Source organism: Brassica napus, chromosome C9, assembly GCF_020379485.1.
Source record: "Brassica napus cultivar Da-Ae chromosome C9, Da-Ae, whole genome shotgun sequence".
NCBI classification, from domain to species: Eukaryota; Viridiplantae; Streptophyta; class Magnoliopsida; order Brassicales; family Brassicaceae; genus Brassica; species Brassica napus.
In genome coordinates, this window is record NC_063452.1 from 52,799,181 (window position 1) to 52,825,102 (window position 25,922).

At 36.2% G+C, this 25,922-nt stretch overlaps 1 protein-coding gene and 1 non-coding gene across 3 annotated transcripts; one reads left to right on the plus strand and one right to left on the minus strand.

Moving 5' to 3' along the window:
* Window positions 1–3,080: 3,080 nt before the first annotated feature.
* On the minus strand, window positions 3,081–8,827 carry LOC125575648 (putative fatty acyl-CoA reductase 7). 2 transcript variants are annotated; one of them, XM_048767361.1, is made up of 10 exons: window positions 8,553–8,827; window positions 8,271–8,374; window positions 7,973–8,178; window positions 7,752–7,852; window positions 6,251–6,443; window positions 5,969–6,130; window positions 4,221–4,302; window positions 3,850–4,119; window positions 3,622–3,749; window positions 3,081–3,440 (listed from the first exon to the last, which is right to left on the minus strand). In XM_048767361.1, exons 1-10 carry the CDS (start codon window positions 8,626–8,628, stop codon window positions 3,287–3,289), a joined length of 1,476 nt encoding a protein of 491 aa, XP_048623318.1. In that variant the 5' UTR covers window positions 8,629–8,827; the 3' UTR covers window positions 3,081–3,286. The 2 variants fall into 2 exon arrangements, with proteins under 2 accessions (XP_048623318.1, XP_048623317.1); XM_048767360.1 differs by having other exon boundaries at window positions 3,808–4,119.
* A 5,636-nt stretch (window positions 8,828–14,463) lies between these two features.
* On the plus strand, window positions 14,464–14,570 carry LOC125593665. Its single transcript, XR_007329565.1, has one exon. It is a non-coding gene; the product is annotated as a small nucleolar RNA R71 (small nucleolar RNA).
* Window positions 14,571–25,922: the final 11,352 nt, after the last annotated feature.

Sequence of the window (25,922 nt, forward strand, 5' to 3'; positions counted from 1 at the left end):
AGGATTATAGAGATATAGAGACTAAGTGTATGTTGGATATTCTAGAACTCAAACTAAAGAATAGTCGATCAACTTCCATATTTTTAGACTATCTATTGTCTAGATCTAAGACCTTAGTTGTCGCTTGTTGGTCTTGAGAAAGTGTCGGTCAATACCAATTATGGATTGTCGATCGATACACATTTTAGCCCGTCGATCGATGCAACTACTGAGTTGTCGATCGAAGTTCCTTCTAGAAAGCTTTACCACGCAGGTTTGACTTGTTCACTAGGTTAAACTAAATCAGATGTCGCTTGTTTCTAACAATCCTAGCACAATGTAAACTAGATCAGACAAAGGACCATGCTTCCGCTTGCGCCCAATTATCTATAGACGAGATCCTAGTTAGCTACTCTAGAACACAAGCATTAAAGAACAGTTCAATTGATTGATATCCTAACAACTTAGCAATTCTATATTTTGGGCTAATCCCTCATGGATATCTGAACCCTAAATCTAACAAAGAGAACTACTCAGACATAGTTAATCAATTCATAACAAGATAATAATAAAACTGCATAGAATAGATAGGAGTACAAAAACTTGGAGTTCCAATCACAAATCTCTGAAGGAGTCTTGGATCTTCTCTCCAAACCTAAAACTCTAAGTATTTTGCTGTGTAAGAAAGTATGAAAGCATGTGTTGCCTAGAACAATGGCAGAGCACATAAATATTAGGTTCAAACTCGTCAGGGGCAATTTGATAATTCTTGTGGGACTTGGGCTTTAAATCGGCTGGAACCAAGTCTGGTCTTTGCGCGCTTTGCCGTCGATCGACAACACAAGGTGTGTGTCGATCGATTATCATCTTCAATCATAGACCACTGGACTGGTTCGATGGTCAGCTACAGGTTTTTCTCATTTTATCTCCAAAATGTACCAAAATCACCATTTTCCTCCAAATCACTCCAAAACCTGAAAATATACTAAAAAGACTCCAAAACAACTGTAATGAATTTAAAAACACGTATATACCATGACTAAAAGTGGATAAAATCCATGGTATATCAAGGAGTGGTCTATGATCAGAGCCTTTGAACGGAAGGTAGTGAGACCGGTCAGTCGGAAATAGGTCATACCAGGAGCTATATTCCATGAACCGATCCAGACGTCAGTACACTATGTGACGCTTGCCTCTCCAGGAGAGAAAATTGCCAGTATGTTTAAGATCGAAAAGATCACATGACGATAGGAAGGATCAGAAACCAGTGAAGGAGCTCTTATGTCTTTCTTTTCCTCCAGATTTTTCTGAATTGTCTATTATCTCATTAAAATCGCATGTCAGGAACCAGGGCCGATCACGTGACTCTGAGATTGATGAGAGATTGTCCCACACTGCATGTCTGTTTGGGATTTCTGGTGTTTCGTAGACAAAAGCACTATTGAAAGTTGTGTTCTTAAACGTAATCTGAGTAGTTCGGATTGGATGATAGAATCTGAATGCCAATCTCTTTTTTCCACAGAAGTGCTAGCCCTCTTGCACTTGAGGTGAGAGGCGACACCAGAAAATGAGACTCAAACCGTAGGGGTCCAAGTTCTCTGAGGACAAAATTAGCAGCATTTTTGGTTTTTGACAAGAAGATGATATTTGGAGAACTCTTCGTGTTTACGTTTTTGAGCTTCTGGACTGTATGTGGGTTTCAAATTCTACAGTTCCAGTTCAAAAGGACTAAAAAAAAAAAAGAAAACGGGGGATGAGAAATTCATGCTGGCGCCTGGCGCTCCCCATTCTCAGGCGTTGGAAGATTTGTGGGAAATCGGCCAATTTATACGTCAACAGGGGCTAACAGTCCCGATCAGTACATAAACATGTTACATGTGCGAAAACATACATCAACTAGTATAAAATTCAATTTTCCATACATGAACTTACAAAATTGGGGTTTAGCATACACTGACTTAATTTCCGTTAGTCAAACGTTATGCAATAAGAGTTTTCATTAACCGGTAATATGAAATTGGCCAATTCCTACATCAACAGGGGTCAACGGTCCCGATCAATACATAAACACTTTACTTGTGCGAAAACATACATCAACTAATACAAAATTTAAATTCAATACATGAACTTTTGAAATTTGGTTTAACATACATTGACCTAATTTACACTAGTCCGACATTACCGAAGATAAATTGTATGTCACGTGTTGATTAAGTGAGATTTTTTTTGTATTATGTGGTAAATAAACCATATTACGTTATAATTGATCGAGGAAGATAGATCATTTAGGCCAAATGATTTTGTTCTAATTAAACCGTATTACGTGGTAATTGACTGAGAAAAAATAAATCATTTAGACCAAACGATTTTATTTTCGTGTAACTCATTAGTTAGTTTTTTCTTTAACTTTTTGTTCTTCGACTTTTTCGGCGAAAAACTTAATACATAAAAAAAAACAAAGAACAAAATCGAATAGAAAAAAACGAGAATTTCTACCTTATCCAATCATAATTCCTCTTTTGTTCGATAAGTTAGACATTCCCGTTTCCTTATGTTCGATTTTTTCCTCTGTTGTCTTCTCTGTGTTAGGTTTTTTGCCGAAAAAGACGAAAAACAAAAAGTTAAAGAGAATTTAACTAATGATTTACACGAGAACGAAATCGTTTGGCCTAAATGATTTATGTTTCTTAGTCAATTACTATGTAATACGGTTTAATTAGCACATAATTTAATAAAAATCTCACTTAATCAACATGTGACAGACAATTTATCTTCGGTAATGTTTGACTAGTGGAAATTATGTCAATATATGTTAAAACCAGATTTCAAAAGTTCATATATTGAATTTAAATTTTGTATTAGTTGACGTATGTTTTCGCACATGTAAATTGTTTATGTATTGATCGAGAACATTGACCCATGTTGATGTAAGAATTGGCCAATTTCATGTTACCGGTTAACGAAAACTCTTATTCCGCAATGTTTGACTAACGGAAATCAGGTCAATGTATGTTAAAAACCAATTTTGTAAGTTCATGTATGGAAAATTGAATTTTATACTAGTTGAGGTATGTTTTCGCACATGTAACGTGTTTATGTACTGATCCGGACCGTTAGCCTCTGTTGATGCATGAATCGGCCGGTTTCCCGAAGATTTGTTGGTAGACAACATTATTTTTAGAACTTATATTGACTAATTATTATATATTGTAGGCACGCTAAACCACATAATGCAATATCTTCAAATTTGACTTCATATAATACCTTTTTTTAAAAAAATATTTTACTTCTTGTATTTGGAGTTTGTTTATTTATTTAGAACGTGTGTAACGAGGCCAGGGATATGTGTATTGATAAAATAATCTTCCCAATCAATGAATTTGGGGCTGAACCCGGGTATGTCGTTCCTCTCTTTGGCTTCATTCTTGATTCGTAATGTTTCCAGGTTTTTATCATCGAATCTACATGTAAAAACAATATAATTCAAATTAATTACATTTTTAGACAGTGACTCAAGGCATGGCAAAATGAACTGGAGATCATATATATAGAAGAAACCTTTCAGTCCCTTATCTCCACCACGTATCTAGTAGACATGTATTAAAAGGAAAGTAGAAAGAAATGTGGGAGATAGAGACATACATGCCCTTGAAGAGTAGATAAGGCTCATAAATTTTCACCAATCTCATGGCCATCTTAAATTTACGGTTGTGATGTTGATATTTATCTCCAAATTGTGATGGGAAAGTTATGCTAAGTAATCCCAACATCTAAAGAAAAGAAAAACAGATAAAATCAGAGATAGTGAATTTAAAGTATGAATGACACTCGTAGAGAAAAATCTATTTCACGTGCGATTTGTAAATGTACCTGCAAAGGTAGTTTAAAGCGAAGGCCCATGTAGAGACGGAACATAGCCATTGTGGATAAAAGTACTAAATCTTTTGGTACTATAGGCATACCACTGCGACCGAGCAGAGGGCTTTTCTTGAAATAACGATTCATAATATTAGCAATTTGCTTATATATTATTGGATTCCGATAAGATGAGGCGACATGGTAAACTGTATGACTTCCTGAATCATTGAAGTGTTCGGCTGCGGTCGCGATCATTGCATTTGCCACCATGTCAATGGGTATCTTGTAATGGACATACATTTCGTGTTAGAATCAAGCTAGTAAAAACAGAATCTTAATTTATCTTGTACACACAGATTTATTAATGTTCCTAGTGAACTTACTATATCACATGCTGCTTTTTGATCAATTAGAAAACAGGTAAGCATTCCCTTTCCGTATGATAGAATCGCAGTGTCTAAAGTTCTTCACATATACATAACCACAAAAGAAGTTGAGTCAGAGAAAACTATATAGGGGCTGTTTGTTTCACCATTTGCCATCTCCATCCAAATGATTCATTTGTATGATCTATTCAAATGATCCATTCAGATTTTTGTGATTGTTTGTTTGTCCATCCACATAGCTCATCTAGATGAATCATCTAAATGGATCTTATGTTTGTTTCTTTATTTCCATTTCCATTCAAATGAGTTTAGTAAAGAAATTATTGAAATATCCTTGTGTTGATTTAATCATATGTTTAATATTAATTTTAACTATATTACATTTAATTATTTACGGTTTGGGCGGAAAAACAAGTTTTTACGGTTTTAGCGAGAAAACACATTTTTTATGTTTTTGCTGAAAACAAGATTTTTCGATTCTGGCGGGAAAACGACATTTTTCTGTTTTGGCGGAAAAATACAAATTTTTGGTTTTGGCGAGAAAACAAGTTTTTGCGGTTTTGGAGGGAACCACATTTTTGCGATTTTTGCGGAAAAACGCATTTTTGCGATTTTGGCGAAAAAACGCGTTTTTGCGGTTTTGTCGGGAAAACGTGTTTTTGGCGGGAAAACACATTTTTGCGTTTTTGGAGGAAAACACATTTTTACGATTTTGGCGGGAAAACACATTTTTGCGTTTTTGGAGGAAAACACATTTTTACGATTTTGGAGGAAAACGCGTTTTTGCGGTTTTGGCGGGAAAACGCATTTTTACGGTTTTGGCGAGAAAACGCGTTTTTGCGGTTTTGGCGGAAAAACGCGTTTTTGCGGTTTTGGCGGAAAAACGCGTTTTTGCGGTTTTGGCGGAAAAACGCGTTTTTGCGGTTTTGGCGGAAAAACGCGTTTTTACCGGTTTTGGCGAAAAAACGCGTTTGCGGTTTTTGCGGGAAAACACATTTTTGGCGGGAACACATTTTTACGGTTTTCGCGGGAAAATGAGATTTTTCGGTTTTGGCGGGAAAATACAAATTTTCGGTTTTGGCGAGAAAACATGTTTTTTTGGTTTTGGCGGGAAAACACATTTTTTGGTTTTGGCGGGAAAACACGTTTTTGCAATTTTGGCGGGAAAACACGGTTTGTGACTTTGGCGGGAAAACGTGTTTTTTTGTGTTTTAACGGAAAAAATGTATTTTGGGGTGTTGGCGTGAAAACTTTTTTTTTTGTGATTTTGGCATGAAAACATGTTTTTGGTTTTTGCGGAAAAACACGTTTTTGCAATTTTGACGGAAAAACATTTTTTGCAATTTTAGCGGAAAAATGCGTTTTGGGGTTTTGGCGTGAAAAAATGTTTTTGTAGTTTTGTCAGTTTTCGTTTATGACAAAAATGATATTATGTTTAGGTTTGTAATTTGTGAATTACATTAGGGGTATAATAGACATTATACCATTTTGAATGAACCATCTCCATTCAAATGATCCAAATTGGTTCAGCTGAATGAACTTTAAAATTAAGCCTAAATTTCCAAAAATCATCCGGATGATCCATTTGAATGAGTTGCACTTTTAGTGCCTAAACAAACAAAACTCTCATCTTCATTCAGATGGTCCATCTACATGGAGAAACAAACAGGCCCATACTCGGATGAACAATAGATAGTAACATTCATATTGACAACAAGAAGTAAAAACAAATGGTGATTACTTACTTGACGCCTTCAATCCAACCGGGAAATGGGTCCGAGAAAGTGCTTGTGATCATTGTGGGGCGTATTATTACAATAGACATGTTTTCTCTATAGTGTCCAAGAAACATCTCTCCCATTACTTTGGTGAAGGCATATGTATTTGGCAATCCAAAAAGCTTTGCCCTGATAAACATTATGTGTGAACAACGTGCCTCAAGTTACTTCACAGTTTTTTTAACAATCGTACCATAGAAAATAAATTTTACTTCATAGTATTTATAATTTTGGCATATGAACACAAACCTTTTCAACCCAAGATCTCTCATAGCATGTTTAGTTTCTTCTTCTGAACAACCTTGTTCAACGAATTGTTTCGATTTTTGCTCTACCAGTTGCATTTCGATATTGATATCTACCTTGTTTTTTCTGTGAAGAGTTTCTCCCATTGCAAAAGGTATCTCTTGTATAAGTCCCGATCTTTCCCCACAAACATAAGCTAGACAAAAACAAATATGTATGAATATTATAATAAAGAGAGAAAACAAACAAACAAATATTAATTTTACACACTTTCGCTGAAAAAGAACCAGCACTTAATCCAAAACAAATAAACATGTGTTGACTAAGCTAAATTATGTATAAATTTAAACAATTTTAATTTTCAGTTAAAAGACCTTTATTTTTAACAGAAATCAAAATAACGTTTTAATGAAATAAGAACAAAAGTCACGGTAAATTTCTGAACCCCGCAATTTCACTAAGAAGCACAAAAATTTCAATGATCCATCAAAATAAAAAACTTTCAATGATCCATAAATATGTAAACTTATTTTGGTTGAAACAAATTAGATACAAATTTAATTGACATCAATTTTAACTTAAAAATCAATTATTTTAACAAGATTAGAACAACATATAAGCAAAATTTGGTTTGGGTTGAGTTGAGTTTTCCTGGTTTTCGGGTTCTGCCTCTTAATTTGAATATTACTTAATATAGTTCTAGTTCGGATTAATAACACTTCTGATTTGATATAATTTTGAAATCATACTTATTTAAGATTCAGATTATTTTGGTTTGGGTTCATGTATTTTAGATATCATATCACAAGACAAATATGAAACTGAGTATTTATGGTACTTACTTAATTTTAAATACAATTTTTAGATATCATATCAAAATAAAAATGAAATTGAGTATTTAGAATATTAATTTCGTTTTTAAATACTTATTTTGAATACTAATTTGGATCTTCGGATCTAGTTTTTTGAATTTTGGGTTTTGGATTTGGGGAGTTCGGATTACCTATTCAGATTCAGTTGATAACACACTGGATTTAGATATGTTTTTATACCATTATACAAGATTCATTCGGGGTTTTTTATATCTTGGATTGGATACATTCTTTTTTTTTGGATTCGGTTTGAAACTTGGATTCTTGGTTTTTTTCCATGCCTAGATGACATGAATTTACTTAAAATTTGTTCGGGTAAATGATTATTAAGTTAAATTTGATATCAACTGAATTTACTTATAATTTGTTCCAAGCTTCTGGCCAATAAAAGGTTTTGCATGTGTATAATATGAATTTGACAATAAAAGGTTTAAATGAGTTCAATGGAAAAAAAAATTTGTTTTAATAAAAAAAAATCTCTAGGTTTTGCATGTATATGATATGAATTTGACAATAGAAGGTTTAAATGAGTTCAAGGGAAAGAAAAATTTGTTTTTTTAAAGACCTCATAACTAGTCTGAGATTTAACATATCCTTCTTTGATTCAGAAAAAAAGAGTTTAAGTGATTCACCAGTTGAGACATGGAGAAGCAATTTTGCTTTCACACACTTCTTAGCAAAGTTAAGGACATTGAGTGCTCCAAATGTGTTGATCCGAAGTGCAACATCGTATCTTTTTCACATACAAGCGAACCAAAGGCTATTAATATGGTTGTCAATAACAATTTTTATATAACAATTTTTTTGCTAAACTAATTTTTATATAACAATTATGAAGCAAATGTACAACTACCTTTCGTCAAATCTTGTGGTGGCAGCTGCATGGAAAACAATGTCGATCTCTTGCATCATATCTTGTACAAGATTAGAGTCACTCACTCCCATATTGTGTAGTGATGTGTCGCCTGGAACAGGAACAACCTTTTCCGAGATTAGGGCGTTTAAAGTTTCATCACCAATATTGTTTCTTAACACCCTAAACAAATCTTTCTCGAAAACCTGTTTCAAAGTAAAAAAAGAATCAGAAAGTCATTTTCGTGTGAATTATCAAACTAAAAAATTTGGTTCATAGTTTTCGTATATATAAATACCTCACTGTGTAACCGTTGTTCCGCGGATTTCTTACCAGATGCTCTTACGAGGAGGTAAAGCCTCTTCACGTTTGGTTGCAAACTCAGAACTCGCTCCACGAAAACTATGTTTAAATATTAAAACTATTCATAAACAATATATAAATTCATGAATTACATGAGTGGATTTATTATTAATAAAGTTGCTTTAATAGATATATCTTTTGATCATCGTTGCTCCAAGCCTCCAATATTTACTCAGTTGATTTCTTGCAGTACAGGAGACTAAGTACAAAGAATTACCTTTAGCGAGGAAACCAGAAGCGCCAGTGACGAGCAAGGTCTTGTTCTCAAGAAACTTAACACGATTTGATTCCATAGTTGAAACTCAAAAACCTAAGTGAAGAACAAAAGAAAAAAGTGAAGAACAAAGAATTGAAGTGTTCGTCTGCTGAGAATGTTTGAACCCAGCACTATAACACATGTATTTATAGGGAAATGGTGAAAATACCAGCTACTTTCCAATAATATGAAAATATTTTTAATACTCCCTCCGTTTTTTAATATAAATCGTTTTAGAGAAATTTTTATGTTCCAAATTATATGACGTTTCGGTTTTCTATGTAGAATTTATTAACACTTAATGTTATATGACCAATGATAATATACCTTTTATTTTATTATTGGTTGATTTATGGTTAGGTAGATAATTAATCATATTTTTGTTTATAAAATATAAAAAATTAATTATTTTTTAATCTATGTGCATAATTTTAAAACGACTTATATTAAAAAATGGAGGGAGTATTAAACTTTGGGTTCTTTTATAATACAAAACTGACAATAAAAAAAATCAAAAGCCCGTAAATAAAAAGTAAAATATAAACCCACATGGATCATGATTTAAAAAGATATGATATTTTCTTTTAAAATACAAACCCACATCGATTATAAAATTTACTAGAATATGGCCCGTAAGTTGCGCTAGTACGTTTCGTATTTATAATTTGATAATTATGTATATTTAGCTTATATGATAAAATGCTTAAATATATTATTTATGATTTGGTGTTTGTATTATGTACCTTTATAATATTGTTATTCTTGTGCCTAGTTTGACATCATCAGTATATAATGGTTTGTGTTTCCATCAACTATTAATGAATATTAATCAATTCTTACAATATTTGGTACAAAAACTTCTTTATTTGGAAAAAAATATAGAAAACATCTTAAAAATATGAAAGAATCATTTCTAAATTTATATCGTTTAAATATGCTTTTTTAATTTTTAATAATATTATAATTCATTATTATTTATATTTTTAAGTTCTTTAATTTTAGAAAATTTTATTTATATTAAACTTAATATGTATAGAGAATTTAAACTTAATTTGTTCTTAAAGTGTTGACATATAAAATTTCAGAAAAAAATTTAATATACGTAATATTTTTTTTTGTTATCAAGATACAGACTCAATTAAGACTCTATAAACCAAACTGGTAACTCGGCATCCCTATGAAGAACGAAAGACTATTGTTTTCGAGCACTGCTGATATTACGTGTATACGCACACCAATTAACCTATTGTGCACACTACCACAATCAAATGGTATGTCGATGTAACACTTTAGGATCAAATCCACAGAGACCAATGATTACACTTTATTTCTATAGGATGAATATCAAGCTAAAACAATATGAGGATTTTAAAGTTGATTTCATAACAAGCAAGTAAGAGATTTATTTAAGGTTTTTCAGATGATTAAGAATGCTAGCCTAGGGTGGTTTGATCGGGTGTTAAACAAGTGTGAGCCAAACAATTATTCAAGTTCAACTAAAAGTAAGTCCAGAACTAGGATCACTCAGGTTGAATCAACCCACTCTCGTGGTATTGATTCCTTTGCAAATCGGTCTTGATGCCTAAACTCTCGTTTGGATCAAGACGCACTAGCAAGCTTTAGAGATCAAGTCCGATATGTTCACAATACACCCTAATATCTACTCTCACTGACTAGGGATGCAATGCTCATTCATAACAGATCTAGCAACCTATTACACGGTTAATGAACAGGTTAAACCTAGGATCTAACATTAAGCGGCCAGTTTAATGCAAGTATTAAGAACAGTTATGAATGAAGACAATCAATGGATTCACTTATCTATGTTTAACTCACGGATCTAACACCCTAACACCCTAGACTAAGCAAGTGAATTACTCAGCCATGGACAGAGAAATCACAGAGATAACAGATGAAGAAAACATGTCTGAATTAATAATAAAAAGCAAAGAGGGTTTAGAAATCTTCTCCAAATGATGTAGAGATTCTTCTCCCTTAACAAGAGTACAAGTTTTCTCTCTTCAAAATCTCTCTAAAGTGTAGCGTAGAATGTCTAGAATAATAAGAGAATATATATTGCAGGTCTCTGGCGGTTGCAGGAGAAAAAGGGGGAAGCCCTAGGTAAAATCCCGAAATATTTGGAAACTTCCTTAAAAATCTCTGCCGCTGGAGCAAGCGCTCAGGTTGCTCTGTCAGACTGCTCTGCGTGAAAAACTCTAAATTGCACTCTTGTTTGTCTCTTTTGTTCCAGCTGGTTCATCTCCCATCCAATGCAACTCCAAACCTGTAATGACTCAAAAAGGACTAGGAAGACTCGATAAAGACTTGAAAACCAATTAGAAAACATATATACAAGATGCCAAAAACACCATATATCAATTTCCCCAGACTTAGATCCTTGTTTGTCCTCAAACAATGTCAAGTATCAAGAATAGGGAGAAAAGTTTGAAAGTGTGGGAAGTCTCCTATTCTCAGCAACCATACTTTAACCACGAATCTATGAACCATATAAGCAGTAAAACTAGGACAACACACCCTTAACGGAACGGAACTCCACTGACTGCTGTTCAAAAATCGGCTCCATACTCTACATCTCAAACCTGAAAAAGCAACACTATCGAGACAAAACTCCCTACATTCATTTAAGAGTAGCGTGAGCTTCTCATCACAGGCACTATTCAGGGTAGACGGTCTAGGTGTGGAACAAGCTATTGTATGGTGGAGTTAAGACTGTTTAGGGGCTACCATTTTTTTGTAGAGGATGCATGATATCACGCAAAACTGCAAGAGAGGACGGATCCATTGATGTCCACAGCCTCTACTCGTTTTTGCTTCCTCTGGAACAACTGCTCTGTTTTGGATCAGCCATCTGGCTGCTCCCCAATCTTTCAACTTGGTACCCACTCTTTTGTTTGACCTTCCCAGTGGCTCATGTTTCTTTGATTTCTTCCTCTTCTCCATCACCTTATTTTCGTTTTTTTTTTTTTTTTTTTAAGACTGATATGGTGATGTGACGAAGGAGGTAATACATGATGTTTCTGAGTGCCACTGGTGGTTCTGATTCTCCACCCCTGCTCTTGCGCAGTTCATTGGTTATGGAGCGGTTGCTCCCTTAATCTGCTTGTTCTCCTTTATGACTGAATTTCTGCAGCAGTAACGAGTAAAAGGCTGCGTCAATCCTTTCCTCTCCGAACGTTTTGCACATATGACACTGAAAAACAAATGCATGAAGGTGGAATAAAGGCTAAGGTGTAGGGTGGGAACTAGCTAAAGATGAGCTAGTCACTCAGGATCAGCAAGATGGATAAAAAGGATAAGAAGTCCTGAGTGTGTTCTCGTTTCCCTGATCTAATGCCCATAACAAGAAGAATTTTAGTCAAGATTAAGTTCAAGTTAGGTGGAGTTAAGTCTACCCAGTGTAACCTGATCGGCTGAAAACTTCTGGAGAATCAAGTGAGATATGTCAGGGTGTTCCAGGTCCACATGTGTGTCTTTCGCCACCGCTAAGGTCACTGAATAAGATAACTAAAGCACGAGGTGGTTAGTGATCAACACGGAATAAGGTCCTAATTCCCACAAAGTTTTGACTGACTCGACCATAAAAACTGACTCAAATTAACTCAAAAGAAAAACAAAAGAAAGAAACGAGTTAGTAAACGACGGAAACCCTCCCCCAGACTTACTTCACAACGTCCCTGGTGTGAAAATAAATCAGAGAGAAGGTGATAACAAGAATAAATATTTTTTTTTTGAGATACTTACCTGAGTGGAGCGGGTGCTCCATGAAAATTCTGGATGTTCTATCGTCAGATGGTCGCCTGGAACAACCGTTCTTTTCAAGGGACAGGTTGTTCCGTTGCTGCAACCCATAATTTTTGAAGTATCTCGGGTTTTTCTGCTTTTTGACCTGAGACTCAATAAACTAAAACCAAAAATAAGCAAACAAAATAAAACCAAGTTATATTTACACTTACCAGTGGGTTGTCTCCCACCAAGCGCTTGGTTTAAGTCACTAGCTTGACTTGGTGACAAGGATCAGTCGGGTTGAGCATGAGGGCTTGTTCCAAAACAAGCTCCACAATCAGACATGTTCAACTTCAAAACTCTGCTCAACAACCCTTTCACAGCACCTTCTCCTTTCTTTTTCAGCTCATGTGTGAGAATTACTCTGACCTTAGAGAAAGGTTTAGAGGTACCCTTGCACTTTACCTCATACTCAATGGATTTCTCATCACACAACTGAGGTATCAAAGTCATCATACGGTCACCCTTGACCCTTTTCTTCTGGACTTTTTCTTTCACCCTTGCATTCCCACTGAGTTTCTTGGTATCAGTGTGAGGATCTCCATCCAAAACTTCTTTGATCTCACCCTTTTTACCAAGTTCCTTCTTAGGAACAATTTCCAGCTGTTCTCCACTAACCACTGAGATGCAAGTGGCGTAAATGATTTGTGATCTGGTTGGGACAGCCTTGTAGAAAACCTTCTTGTTGATGTTGGAGAAGGAGACTCTCTTATTAGGCATGTCGACGACTGCTCCTACTGTAGCCATAAATGACCTTCCAAAGATTAAAGGCATCTCATGATCCTTGCTCATCTCAACAACCTGAAATTCGGTATGGACCACACAGTCCCCAACCTGGACATGAAGATTGCGAATTGTGCCATAAGGGACATCCATGGAAGAGTCTTCAAAAGCCAAAGTCACCAAAGAAGGCTCAATGTCCACAATGCCCAGCTCGTCTACAATCGCTTTTGAGACAAGGTTCACACTAGACCCAGAATCACAAAGAGCTTCCTTGAATTACACTTCAGCAATGGAACAATGAAAAACAAACTTTCTAGGGTCATTGACTTTAGGCAATACCTTCAGTGATGGTGTCAATGCTTCAGTAAAGAGAGCCTTAATTTCCTCACGAGTTTCTCTGCAATGTTTGAAGAACATACGCAATGGCCGAATCTCCCAAGCATGTTCAAATGAGATCTTTTCAGAAAGTCTTCTTACCATCTTCGTAAACCCAGCCAGGTTCTCTGCACTAATAGGATCCATCAGATGTTTAGGTGGGATTGGATATGGAACCTTAGGAACATAGACTCGCACTGGTGGAATCTCAATAGGTTCATCGGGAACAGTCACTTCAGAGCTAGCAGGCTGCTCTGTTCTCTCTTCTGCGCTTGGAGCAGTCTCAGCAGACAGTTGCTCTGGTTCTTTTCCCTCAGGTTTCTCACATCTCAGCTCTGTTGCATTACAGTGCTCAACCCTAGGATTCATCGCACTCTTTCCATGAAGCATACCTTGCTGCCTCTTAACACTCTCAGCTGTTTGAGCAAGTTGAACATCAATCCTCTTTATGTGGTTGCTCACAGTATCATACTTTGTATTCAGCTCGGTGAACATGTTGTTCATTCTGGTGTTGATGTCTGTAGAAACCTGATTCAATGCCTTGCCCTGAATCTGCATACCCTGCAACAGATGTTGCATCATCATACCCAGACCCTTCAGCTCATCTGCTTGACTATTCCCGGCAGCTGGAACAGCTTGCCGATTGCTCTGCGGTTGTCGCTGGTTCTGGTTCTGAATCTGCCCGGCCGTAGCTTGCTCCATGCTGAAGACGTGCCCTTGGTTATTTTTCAGTAGCTGATCAACCTTGGCAGTCAGCTCATCTATCTTCTGGGTGTCAGAACTGTACCCTTTCTTGGAGCGATCGCTCTCCTCGTTCTTATTGGCTGAGGTAGCACCCATGTTCTCAATTAGCTCAAACGCTCCATCAGTGGTCTGAGTCATGAAGTCTCCGTTGCTGGCAGAGTTCATAGCACTCTGAAATTCCCAGTCAACTCCATCATAGAAAATTTCCAAGAGGTAGTCATCATCAAATCCATGGTGAGGACATTCTCTGCGATAGTCATTGAAGCACTCCCATGCGTCGCAGAAAGGCTCATCAGTGAGCTGTCTGAAGGAGGTGATCTTGTTCCTCAATGCAGTTGTTCTCGCCTTAGAGTAGAAATGGTTGAGAAACGCTGATCGGACCTGTTCCCATGAAGTGAGAGAGCCGGTAGGGAGGGAGTTCAACCACCGTGCAGCTTTTCCATCAAGAGAGAATGGGAATAACATGCACTTGATGTAGTCTGGTGGTACGCCATTCGCGCGAGTGAAACTGCAGACTTTTTCGAAGCTCTCAACATGCTCCATTGGAATTTCTGTAGAGATACCAGAGAACACCTTTCTCTGTACTAGACCGATCAAAGCAGGCTTGATCTCGAAGTCTTGCCTGGTGCAGGGTGGAGGAATATTGGCAGAGCACGTAGTAGGGATGTTGCAAGGAAGGTTTCTCTGCCCGATTGAAGCAGTTTGCGCCTGTTGTTCCTGCTGCTGCTGAGCAGCTTGTTCCTGCGCTTGAATGTTCTGCTGCAACTGTTGCATCTGCTGCTGCATGAGTGCCATTGCAGCAATAAGATCATCCTGATTGGCTTGATCACCCATAGTGGTGTCGGATTGCCTGGGTTGTTGACAATTTGTTCTTTCTAACCTTGCTAGCTCCTGGTTGGTAAATGTAACTAACTCTCCTTGTGCGTTTCTCCGAGTATGTATACTGGTTATGCACCTGAGAAATTAGCTGCAACAAAAAGGATATAGCAAGTTAGAGATCTTAGACTAAATAAATAACCGAAAAATAAAGGTAAAAAGATGGTCCCTGGCAACGACGCCAAATTGATATTACATGTATACGCACACCAATTAACCTAGTGTGTACACTACCACAATCGAATGGTATGTCGATGTAGCACTTTAGGATCGAATCCACAGAGACCAATGATTACACTTTATTTCTATAGGATCAATATCAAGCTAAAACAATATGGGGATTTTAAAGTTGATTTCGTAAAAAGCAAGTAAGAGATTGATTTAAGGTTTTTCAGATGATTAAGAATGCTAGCCTAGGGTGGTTTGATCGGATGTTAAACAAGTGTGAGCCAAACAATTATTCAAGTTCAATTAATAGTAAGTCCAGAACTCGGATCACTCAGGTTGAATCAACCCACTCTCGTGGTATTGATTTCTTTGCAAATCGGTCTTGATGCCTAAATTCTCGTTTGGATCAAGTCGCGCTAGCAAGCTTTAGAGATCAAGTCCGATATGTTCACAATACACCCTAATATCTACTCTCTCTGACTATGGATGCAATGCTCATTCATAACAGATCTAGCAACCTATTACACGGTTAATGAACAGGTTAAACCTAGGATCTAACATTAAGCGGCCAGCTTAATGCAAGTATTAAAAACAGTTATGAATGAAGACAATCAATGGATTCACTTATCTATGTTTAACTCATGGATCTAAAACCCTAACACCCTATACTAAGCAAGTGGATTACCCAGCCATGGACAGAGAAATCACAGAGATAACAGATGAAGAAAACATGTTTGAATTAATAATAAAAAGCAAAGAGGGTTTAGAAATCTTCTCCAAAGGATGTAGAGATTCTTCTCCCTTAACAAGAGTACAAGATTTCTCTCTCCAAAATGTCTCTAAAGTGTAGCGTAGAATGTCTAGAATAATAAGAGAATATATATTGCAGGTCTCTGGCGGCTGCAGGAGAAAAATGGGGAAGCCCTAGGTAAAATCCCGAAATATTGGGAAACTTCCTTAAAAATCTCTGCCGCTGGAGCAGGCACTCAGGTTGCTCCGTCAGACTGCTCTGCGTGAAAAACTCCAAATTGCTCTCTTTTATGCCTCTTTTGTTCCAGCTGGTTCATCTCCCATCCAATGCAACTCCAGACCTGTAATGACTCGAAAAGGACTAGGAAGACTCGATAAAGACTTGAAAACCAATTAGAAAACATATATACAAGATGCCAAAAACACCATATATCAACTGCGTGCCAGACTGTCCCCCTTGCATTAAGCGTTCTTGGAACATGAATGAACTTTGAGTAACTGAAGCAATCCTTTAGTAACTGAATATCTTCTAGATAGCTCGCAAACGCTGGCCATTATGTTGGTTCTGAAACAATCTTCACCAATTGAGAACAATCTGTTGCAAACAAGACGTGGTACTGTCATAAATTTCTCATACTCTTCATTACCAAAATGAGTGCTTCAATTTCGGAATGAAGAGGAGACAAACTAGCTCTTGTATTCCTTGTCCCAAGAAGTTTTCATGATCTTTTCATGATCCATCCGTGAAACACCACATGTCTAGTATAGGGGGTAGTGATGAGGAAACCATATCTCTTGTTTGGGTGATCCTCTGTGCATGTGATGTTTGTGCCTCCAGCCAGAGTGATGCTTCAGTCTCTGCTAATTTAAATGTGTCTCTAGGATCAGTATCGATGTTGCTAAAAACCATGTTATTCCAACCTTTTCAAATATATCATAGAATATGTAAACTGGTGATCTTCCATTTTTTGGTTCGACTCTCCAAAAAAAATGATCTGTATTTGTGAATACTGACTGAATAGGAAAGATCAGTGGATTTGATGAGATCCGTGAGAGAGCCCAAACTTGGACAGCCGGAAAACACTATAAAAATACATGATTTATTGATTCCAAGTCTGCTCCACAGCGAGCACGCTGAATGTCTCCTTGTATCCCTCTTATCCTTAATTTTTTCCTAACCGATATACAACCCGAGACTATTTGCCACAAAAAAATGCTTAATCTTAGGTGGGGTACAAATTTTCCACGAATGTGCCTTCAAACGGGTGATGTTTGGTCCAAAGACTGGGGTCGCCTTTTCAAAATCCGGGTAGGCCCTTTCCGATTAATAACCAGATCATACCGTATATTTTCTATTCTTGGTAAAATGCCAGCCATCTTTATCCCTCCTTTGAACTCTGCTCAGAGGGATACTCTCTATAATCTTGACAACATTTGGTTCCATCAGATTTTGAATCTGTTGAGAATTCAATGTATGTGAAGTTGTATTGATGAGTGAATCCACTGTAAGGTCAGGTTGATGAAATTGTTGATTATTATTTGCTGGTCTTGGGCGAGAATATACGTAGTACTAAATAATTAAGAATGGTAGTAAAAAAGAATGGTAAATGCATATATAGTAGTATAACTAAAAGTTTTCATCGCCATGCACAAAATTAATAATTTTAAATAATATTTTTTTAGCAAAATTATTTTAGTATTAAAAATAATGATTTACATTTTGATATTATTATTTTATATTTTAAATTCATCGTTTGAAAAGAGTGAAATTACAACTATTTTAGTAATTTTGTTTCATTTTATTTGGTTTATTAATTTTAATTTTATTTGAATTTTAACAGAAATGTATTTAATATAAATACGATTTATATTATATTTAGTGATTATTCATTTTAAATAAGTTTCCTATCCTTTAAGTTTAAAGTATGTCTTTATATAAATTTTGAATTTCTGTTTAAATATATAGTTAAAATACGTTAAACTGACAAAACTCAATTTGTTAATTAATCTAATAACTATTTTAATAAAAGTTCAAACTTTTAACCATCAACAAATATTTTGATTGATTAGTATTTCTTGAGCTTTGTATTTGTTAATACACATTTACGATTTATTTTAATAAAAATACATATTTATAAAAAATATGATATGTAAATTAATTAAAAAAATAAATTATAATTATATTTAGTTTATTTTTTATAAATATGATATATATATATATATAATGGTGATATCTGAATTATTAGTTATTAGTATATTTCAAAAATGTTGTTAAAAATAAATATTTTGATAGAAATATTAACTCTTAAAGAATTATAAAAAAATTATTAGTCATTATCACATTTAAAAATTCTTACCAAAAAGTATAAATTCATATAAAACAATATTAGTTATTACCTTATTTAAATTTATAGAAAAAATAATTTTTTTTCTAAATAAATTTTACATGTCACAATTGTGTACCTATTTTCTAAAACTATGTTATATGTTAGTGAGAATAAATATGGCGATAACATGGGCACGATTCAATTCATAAATAATGTTAAGAGGATGTCTCGAGGATACTAATCAAATTGATCCCAAAATAAAAAGTCGCGATTAGATGGAAGTTCTTTTTTTTGTCATCAACTAAACAGACTCATAATGACTCTGAAAACTAAACAGGTGGCTCTGCATCTATGTGAACGACAAAAGACGGATGTTTCCTAATACTGCGTGCAAGACTGTTTGCTTCCTTGATACATGAATAATCTCTGAGCGAATAAAACTTTCTTTCAAGACCTTGATGTCTTCCAAATAACGTACAAAAGCTGGCTATTCTTCTGGTTTTGAAACCATTTTCACCAATTAAGAACAATTCGTTGCAAATGTAACATAATGTTGTCGTAAATTTCGCATACACTCCATAGCCTAAACCAAAGCTTCCACCTCTGCATGTAGAAGTGAGAGACTAGCCTGGACATTTCTTGCCGCCATCAGACCGTCAAACCCTTCCAAAGTATTATACCAACCTTGGCCCGAGAAAGGATCCTTATCCTTCCAGGAATCATCTGTAAGCACCATCTTCCAGAGATTGTCGGTAATGTCACATCTACTGCAGTCTGTGTTGCTCTTTGTTCATTCCCGGGATCCGTATCCAGATTACTAAAAACATTATTGTTCATTCCTTTCCAGATATACCATAGCATCCATGCAATTTGATGATCGTCCATTTGAGGTATAACTCGCCAAAATAAATGATCCATGTTTGTAAAGAGAGAGCTAGTCGGAAAGATGGCCGGATTGGACGGTATCTTTGAGAGTGCCCACACCTGAATCGCTGGAGAACATTCAAAAACACATGGTTTATTGATTCCTCTAGTGCCCCACATCGGGCCCAACATATATATCGTTGTATTCCTCGCGCTCGTAAATTTTTCTTGACTGCGATACACCCTGTCACCAGTTGCCATAAGAAGTGTTTTAACTTCGGTGGACAACGAATTTTCCAGCAAAAACCCTTCAGTGTATCCACTGTAGGTCCAAATACATCTGGTGGTTTTTCCCTATCTAGATAAACCCTTTCAAGCTGATAACCCGACTTCACCGTATATAAATGTGAAATGCCATACATCCCTATCTACCATCTGGGTATTGCTCAGAGGTATACTTTCTATGATTTTGACATCCTGTGGGTCCACTAATGCCGAAATTTCCTGCGAATTCTAAGTCCGCGAAACAGGATGTATAAGAGAATTCACTGTAAGGTCTGGGTAACTGTTATGTTGATTTTGATTTGTTGGTCTCGGGCGAGTAGTTGGGAGCCATGGCTCAATCCGTACAGATATAGATGAACCTGATCCCACCTTTTTGATTAGTCATTTTTTTACCAGAGATCTAGCGGAAACTATACTCCGCCAACCATACGACGGAGAATAAGATCGGATCGGCTCCAAGGGTGAGGCATTCCTAAAGTACCTTCCTTTAAATACGTGAGCAAATAACGTATTAGGCTTTTTTATTAAGCGCCATAACTGCTTACCAAGCATTGCCATGTTAAAAATCCATGATATCTTTAAAACCCAATCCCCCCCCCCCCTTTTCCTTGTTTGCAAAGACTTTATCCCATGATTTCCGGTGCACCCCTTTTGTGCTCCCCCTAGGCTCCACCAAAATTGTGCTGTTGCACTTGTCAGCTTCTTAGCAGTAGCCTTTGGTAGGCGATAGCAAGACATCACGTGATTTGGCAAAGCCATGACCACAGATTTGATGACTACCTCATTTCCTCATTTAGTGAAGAATTTGAATGTCCATCCATTGATTCTATTGTTTAATCATTCATGCACAAAACTGAAGACCTGTATTTTGGAGCCTCCAAGATTTTCTGGCAATCCTAGATAGGACCCCATTCCCCCTAGATTTTGTATACCCAAGATATCTCTCATCTCTTGTCTAGTAGATTCTTCAATCTTGTGGCCAAATTGAATCGAAGATTTTTGAAAGTTTATAAGTTGACCCCATACTGCCTCATATTCTTTTAATATCCTGAGAATGGTTTGACACTTCTCCCTATGTGTCTTACAGAAGAAAAGACTATCATCTCCAAAAAGCAGATGGGAAATCAATGGACAAGCTCTTGCTACCTTCATCCCTGTTAATTGTTTTCCTCCCTCTTGCCCTCAGTACACAAAATGAATAGATAAAGGGATAACGGATCCCCCTGTCGTAAACCCCTATGTGGAATAATAAGCCCAATTGGTTGGCTATTCAATAACCCGATACTGTACTGACGATTTGCATTTTATCATTAATTTAATCCAGTGGGGGTCGAATCCGAGTTTCTGTAGTAGCGCCTGGATAAAGTTCCATTCCACCCTGTCATATGCTTTACTCATGTCCGTTTTGATGGTCATATACTTTCGTTGGCATTCCTTATTGGTTCGTAATCCATGAAATATTTCATATGCTATTAGAATATTATCCGAAATCAGCCGTCCTGCCATAAACGCCGATTGTGTTTCTGAAATGAGTGAAGGGAGACAAGTTTTCAGCCGTTGACACAAGACCTTCAAAATTATCTTGTATCCTACATTGAATAAACCTATTGGCCGTAATTTCGTCATCCTTGTAAGTCTCTTCATTTTTGGTATCATACAAATGTTTAGAGTATTTAACCTTGGATCCATTACCCCTGAAACCAGAAAATTATTCACCATAACTACCAAATCTTCTTTAATTATATGCCAAGAATGTTGAAAAAAGAGGGCCGTCATTCCATCCGAGCCTGGCGCTTTCTCCGGGTGCATCATAAATAAAGCTCTCCTGACTTCTTCTTCCGTCGCAATCCTCAGTATTCGCTGATTCGTTTGTGGAGTAATTCACGGTGTTACTTCCGCCACGAAACTATCAAACTCTAATGGAGAAGTGGTGGTAAATAGTTCATCAAAATAATCTATTTCCACCTTCTCAACTCCCTTGTCCTCCGTAATCCAATTTCTAGTTTCATCATGTAACCCTACTATCATGTTCTTAACTCGTCGCTGCTTCGTTAAAGCGTGGTAAAAGTTTGTATTAAGATCTCTTGTTGTATACCACATGTTCCGACTTTTCTGGTGCCAGTAATCCTCTTCATCCTTGTAGGTGTCTTGTAATTTCCTAGACACCTCTAAAATTTCTTCCTGAGTTATGTTGTCATCTGATTGAACCTCCTTAAGAGCTTTCCGTAGTTCATTTATCTTTTCCTTCCCATATGGTTGTTTATTTTTCAGCCATTTTGCAATTTCATGATGACAATTGCTGATTTTTGCCACAATGTCCCCCATCTACCCTTCATTATCCTCTGACCAACCCATAGCAATCGACTCCATAAGACCTTCCTGGCTGATCCAGCATTTATTAAACCTAAATTATCCTTTCCGTCTAACCACTTTGTCTTCTAGATAAGCCACCACTGGCCGATGGTCTGACGCTACCATTCCTAGATATTTTGTATAAGAACATGGAAATAGGGTGCCAATCTTCGTTTCCCACTGCACGATCAAGACATCATCTAACCATCACTGCCCATTTCCCTTTCCCCCGTCTCCCTTGCTAAGACATTTTGTTTCTCCGAGTCGGAAACTCTAATAGGCCATTGTTCCTGATCATATTGTTAAATGGAATGAACGAGTCTGCACTCCTTAACGCACCTCCATCTTTCTCATGATTTCCAGTAATCTCATTAAGATCGTCAATAATAAACCAGGGTTCAGATCACGAAAGCCCATATCTTGTTAGCCGTTCCCATACTTGTTCCTTCAATTGTTGAACCTGATTACCATAGACAAAAGTCATGAAAATCCTCTTTCCAAGAGCCACCGCCTTCACATCTATCATTATGTTACTTGAATATAAGATCTTAACCTGATATTCGTTATTGTAAAAGAGAGCCAATCCACCACTTCTTTCAATTGGGTCCACCGTTACCAAATTATCGTATCCAAAATGTGATTGAAAATCTTGAACAAACTCTAACTCCTGCTTTGTTTCAGATAAAAATAAGAAATCTGGTTTATGTTTCTGCCATATTTCTCGGAGATAATGTATAAGTCTATTTGCTACCCACACCTCTACAATTCCAGCTTAAGACTCTCATTTAATAAATATATGTAGATACTCTTTAGAGCTTGCGTCGTTGGATTTGATGATTCCCGAATTCCTCCTTAATACCAATAAAATTTGTCTTGACTTTGCCACCCATATGTGCTTTAATAATTCTCTTCTATCATCCTCAGTTATTCAAATCAGACATAAAAGAAGAAAGCACAAGCCATATAGGATCCAATTTGTCCAAGAAATTATCATCATACATGCCAAGAGTTTATTCCACCATTGTGTCCAAATCATTAGTGACCGAAACATAATCTTAAGGGTTGAACTCAACATATTCCAAACAAGAATCAATCTAAAACAACCAGTGAGGAATCGTTTGGTCTGTGCAATATAAGCTTGCACCAAACCGACTTGCGTTTGATACCTTTCCTAATACCGTGAAACTGTGTATCCAACTTTTGGAAAAACCAACCACAACCACCTTTGTAAATACCGTTTGTCAGCCAATGGCATGAAGATAAAGCTCAAGTGTCTCCTCTTTTGCTCCATTCCCCCCCCCCCCCCCCCCCCCCCCCCACCCCATTCGTTTTTGTTCTGAAATATTCCTGCTTGAGCAAGCCTTTCTCTAACAAGTTTGAATGTGTTTAAAGAGACAGCATTCAAACTTAACTTTGGTGAGCACTTAATCTAGAGCGTTGTGGTCTGTTCCCCCATATACATTCCACCTGGTAAAACACATAGATGGTCGTTCTTTGTAACATTACACGTGTCCATAATTATTGTTCATATTAGATATTAATATTCGACCAAACGTGTTACCTGATTTGTCGAACACCATTTTTATTTGGCGTCAACACTAATTATTTATTCTTGTCACAATACACACACACACATATATATATATATATATATATATATAAAAGATTCTGGTAAATCTCCCAAAAATTATAAAATAAGTTTTCTTTTCTTTACTAAAAACCTCTGTTCGGGAACGCGCTAGGCGCTAGTCGGGCGATCGGGTTGGGCCCAGCGCCTAAAGAGAAAATCGGAGATTAATCGGAAATTATGCGGAACGGAATTTTTAGATGGTTTACTATGTTATAAAACATGTTAATCTTTAATTGTGTATAACATTAATACATGTTCATGTTTAAGATTGTATAAAACACACAAATAGAATATATAAACTTAATATAGTGTAATTTTCATCAAAATTATGAATATAAATGATATTTATAAAGTTTTAGATCAAATAAACAAATAAAAATATTATTTAAAAAAAAAAATAATAATAATAATAAAAAAATAGATTAGGCGGCTAGGCGGTCATTTAGGCGGCTAGGCGGCTAGGCGGTCATTTAGGCGGTCTAGGCGGAAAAAATCGGATATCCGATTTTTTAACCAATTTGGCATAAATCGGGGCGGAAGAGTGACGCGTGATGCCTAGGCGGCTAGGCGGCCGATTTTTAGAACAGGGCTAAAAACACATAAGAAATCAAATATTCAAAAGGTTTCATTAAAGAAACAAAAAAAAATCAAATCGAAGATTATGAGATTCGATCCGGAATTTTTTTGGTATTCAGAAAAAAAATTGTGACTTTAAAATATTAGTAGTTCTTAATATGTATATATTTTTATATGATCAAATTAACAAAATGTTAAAGAGGTGTTCTATAAGTTTAAACAAAGTTTCGTTGATTCAAATAGGGTGATTTTGCTGTATATTCATAAGAGAGAAAAAAAAAAAGAATACAGCTATGCTACAGATGCAAGCGGCGGATGGGACAATTTGTACACAAATCTGACTGAAATCTCCTTCTAGGCGCGTGTACTTGATGTTGACGCTCTAATGCTAAAGATGTGATACTATACTACATACCAAATAGTATAATATCCACAAATGAGTCAACTAATTACGAAGTCGTTTCATCCATTAGATGACTATATTTTACATGATTACAACACAATATAGAATACTCGACACAAATACGAAAACCCTTCATTTTTGTGTATGTCATCAATGTCTAACCAATTCAAAGGGACAAAGTTAGTATGACGGCTTGAGAATGTTAACATTCATAACAACCGTATTAGGAGACAATTTTAGTTTTGTCGCAAAATTGCAGACATAAAACAAAGTTTACAAAATAAGATAAACAATATGCATGGAAAATTAAAAGAAACACCATTGGTGAGTGCATAAGACTCATGTAAGATGAAAGTAAACGACACAAAATCACTCATTGCGTGAGTAGGTCCGGGTTAAAGCTGGAGAACACTTCAACGACACATGTTTGTGCTGCGACGCTAAGGGAGACTCACAACTGTGAGGATGGTGTATCGATCAAGTTGGCGTATCGCACTGAGTTCCAGGAGAAAAACGAGAGGTGGAGGAAAAGAAGAGACGGTGGGAGAGTTGAGGAGATAACGGCTGGCGATGATGGTGGAAGAGGAGACCAGTGGTGATGAAACAACTGGTAGTGGTGGTGGTGGTGGTGCTACAAGTGAGAGGAACAAAATAATATATATTGTGATACAAATCTATTTTATATGTCGATAATAGAATAGTTCTCTCAAAACAAAACAAAAAGTTCATTTGCAAAGTAGTGATCGAAATTAAAGTTGTTGAAATAGTGAAGAAGGAGAATCATGCAGTGCATAAAGATATACCCTTAGCATAGGGTTGATGGAAGTGTCGTCAGAGTTGATGAAGTAGGAGACAAAATAACCATAAAAGTTGGAGGAGAAGAAGAGACGATAGGAGGAGGTGAGGAAACAATGATTGGCGACATTAATGGAACACAAGACAATAAGCTGGTGGAATAGTAAAGAAGAATAATAAGGAGATGGACAACGGGAAACAATTTGAACAGACAGAATAAAAATATATCATACTATACTAATTATAAAATAAAATAGAACATGTCACAAATTTACTGCTCATCTTCTCCAATTCAATCCATCGCTTGATTCTTTATATGCTTAAAGATCTGTCAACGAAACTATTTCTCAACCCTCTAATTATATTCAATCATACCGGACTTACCATATTCAGTGACTTGGTTTTCAGTTATCGCACCGTTGAGAACCTTCAATGTTTATCTATTCATAAAATTGATTCTTCTACTTATGCGAAAAATCTCAAAAACTATAACTCTTTCTCTCAGATATACCTTTTTCAACTATTGTTCAGAATCGATTCCGTTAGTTTTGTATAATAAGAAATGAACTTCATCTCATCTCTTTTTACGTGCAACTAAGGACGTTTTTGTAACTTTTCAGAATAATATATAACATATCATAGCCAAACACTTGCTATGT

Excerpts from the sequence above, each read along its gene's own strand:
- LOC125575648 (XM_048767360.1), bottom strand. The coding sequence starts at position 8,628 with ATGGAATCAAATCGTGTTAAGTTTCTTGAGAACAAGACCTTGCTCGTC. Across the intron at positions 8,179-8,270 it reads AACAACGGTTACACAGTGAG|GTTTTCGAGAAAGATTTGTT; the intron begins GTATTTATATAT and ends ACTTTGAAACAG. Across the intron at positions 6,444-7,751 it reads GCTTCTCCATGTCTCAACTG|CTTATGTTTGTGGGGAAAGA; the intron begins GTGAATCACTTA and ends GTTTTTGTCTAG.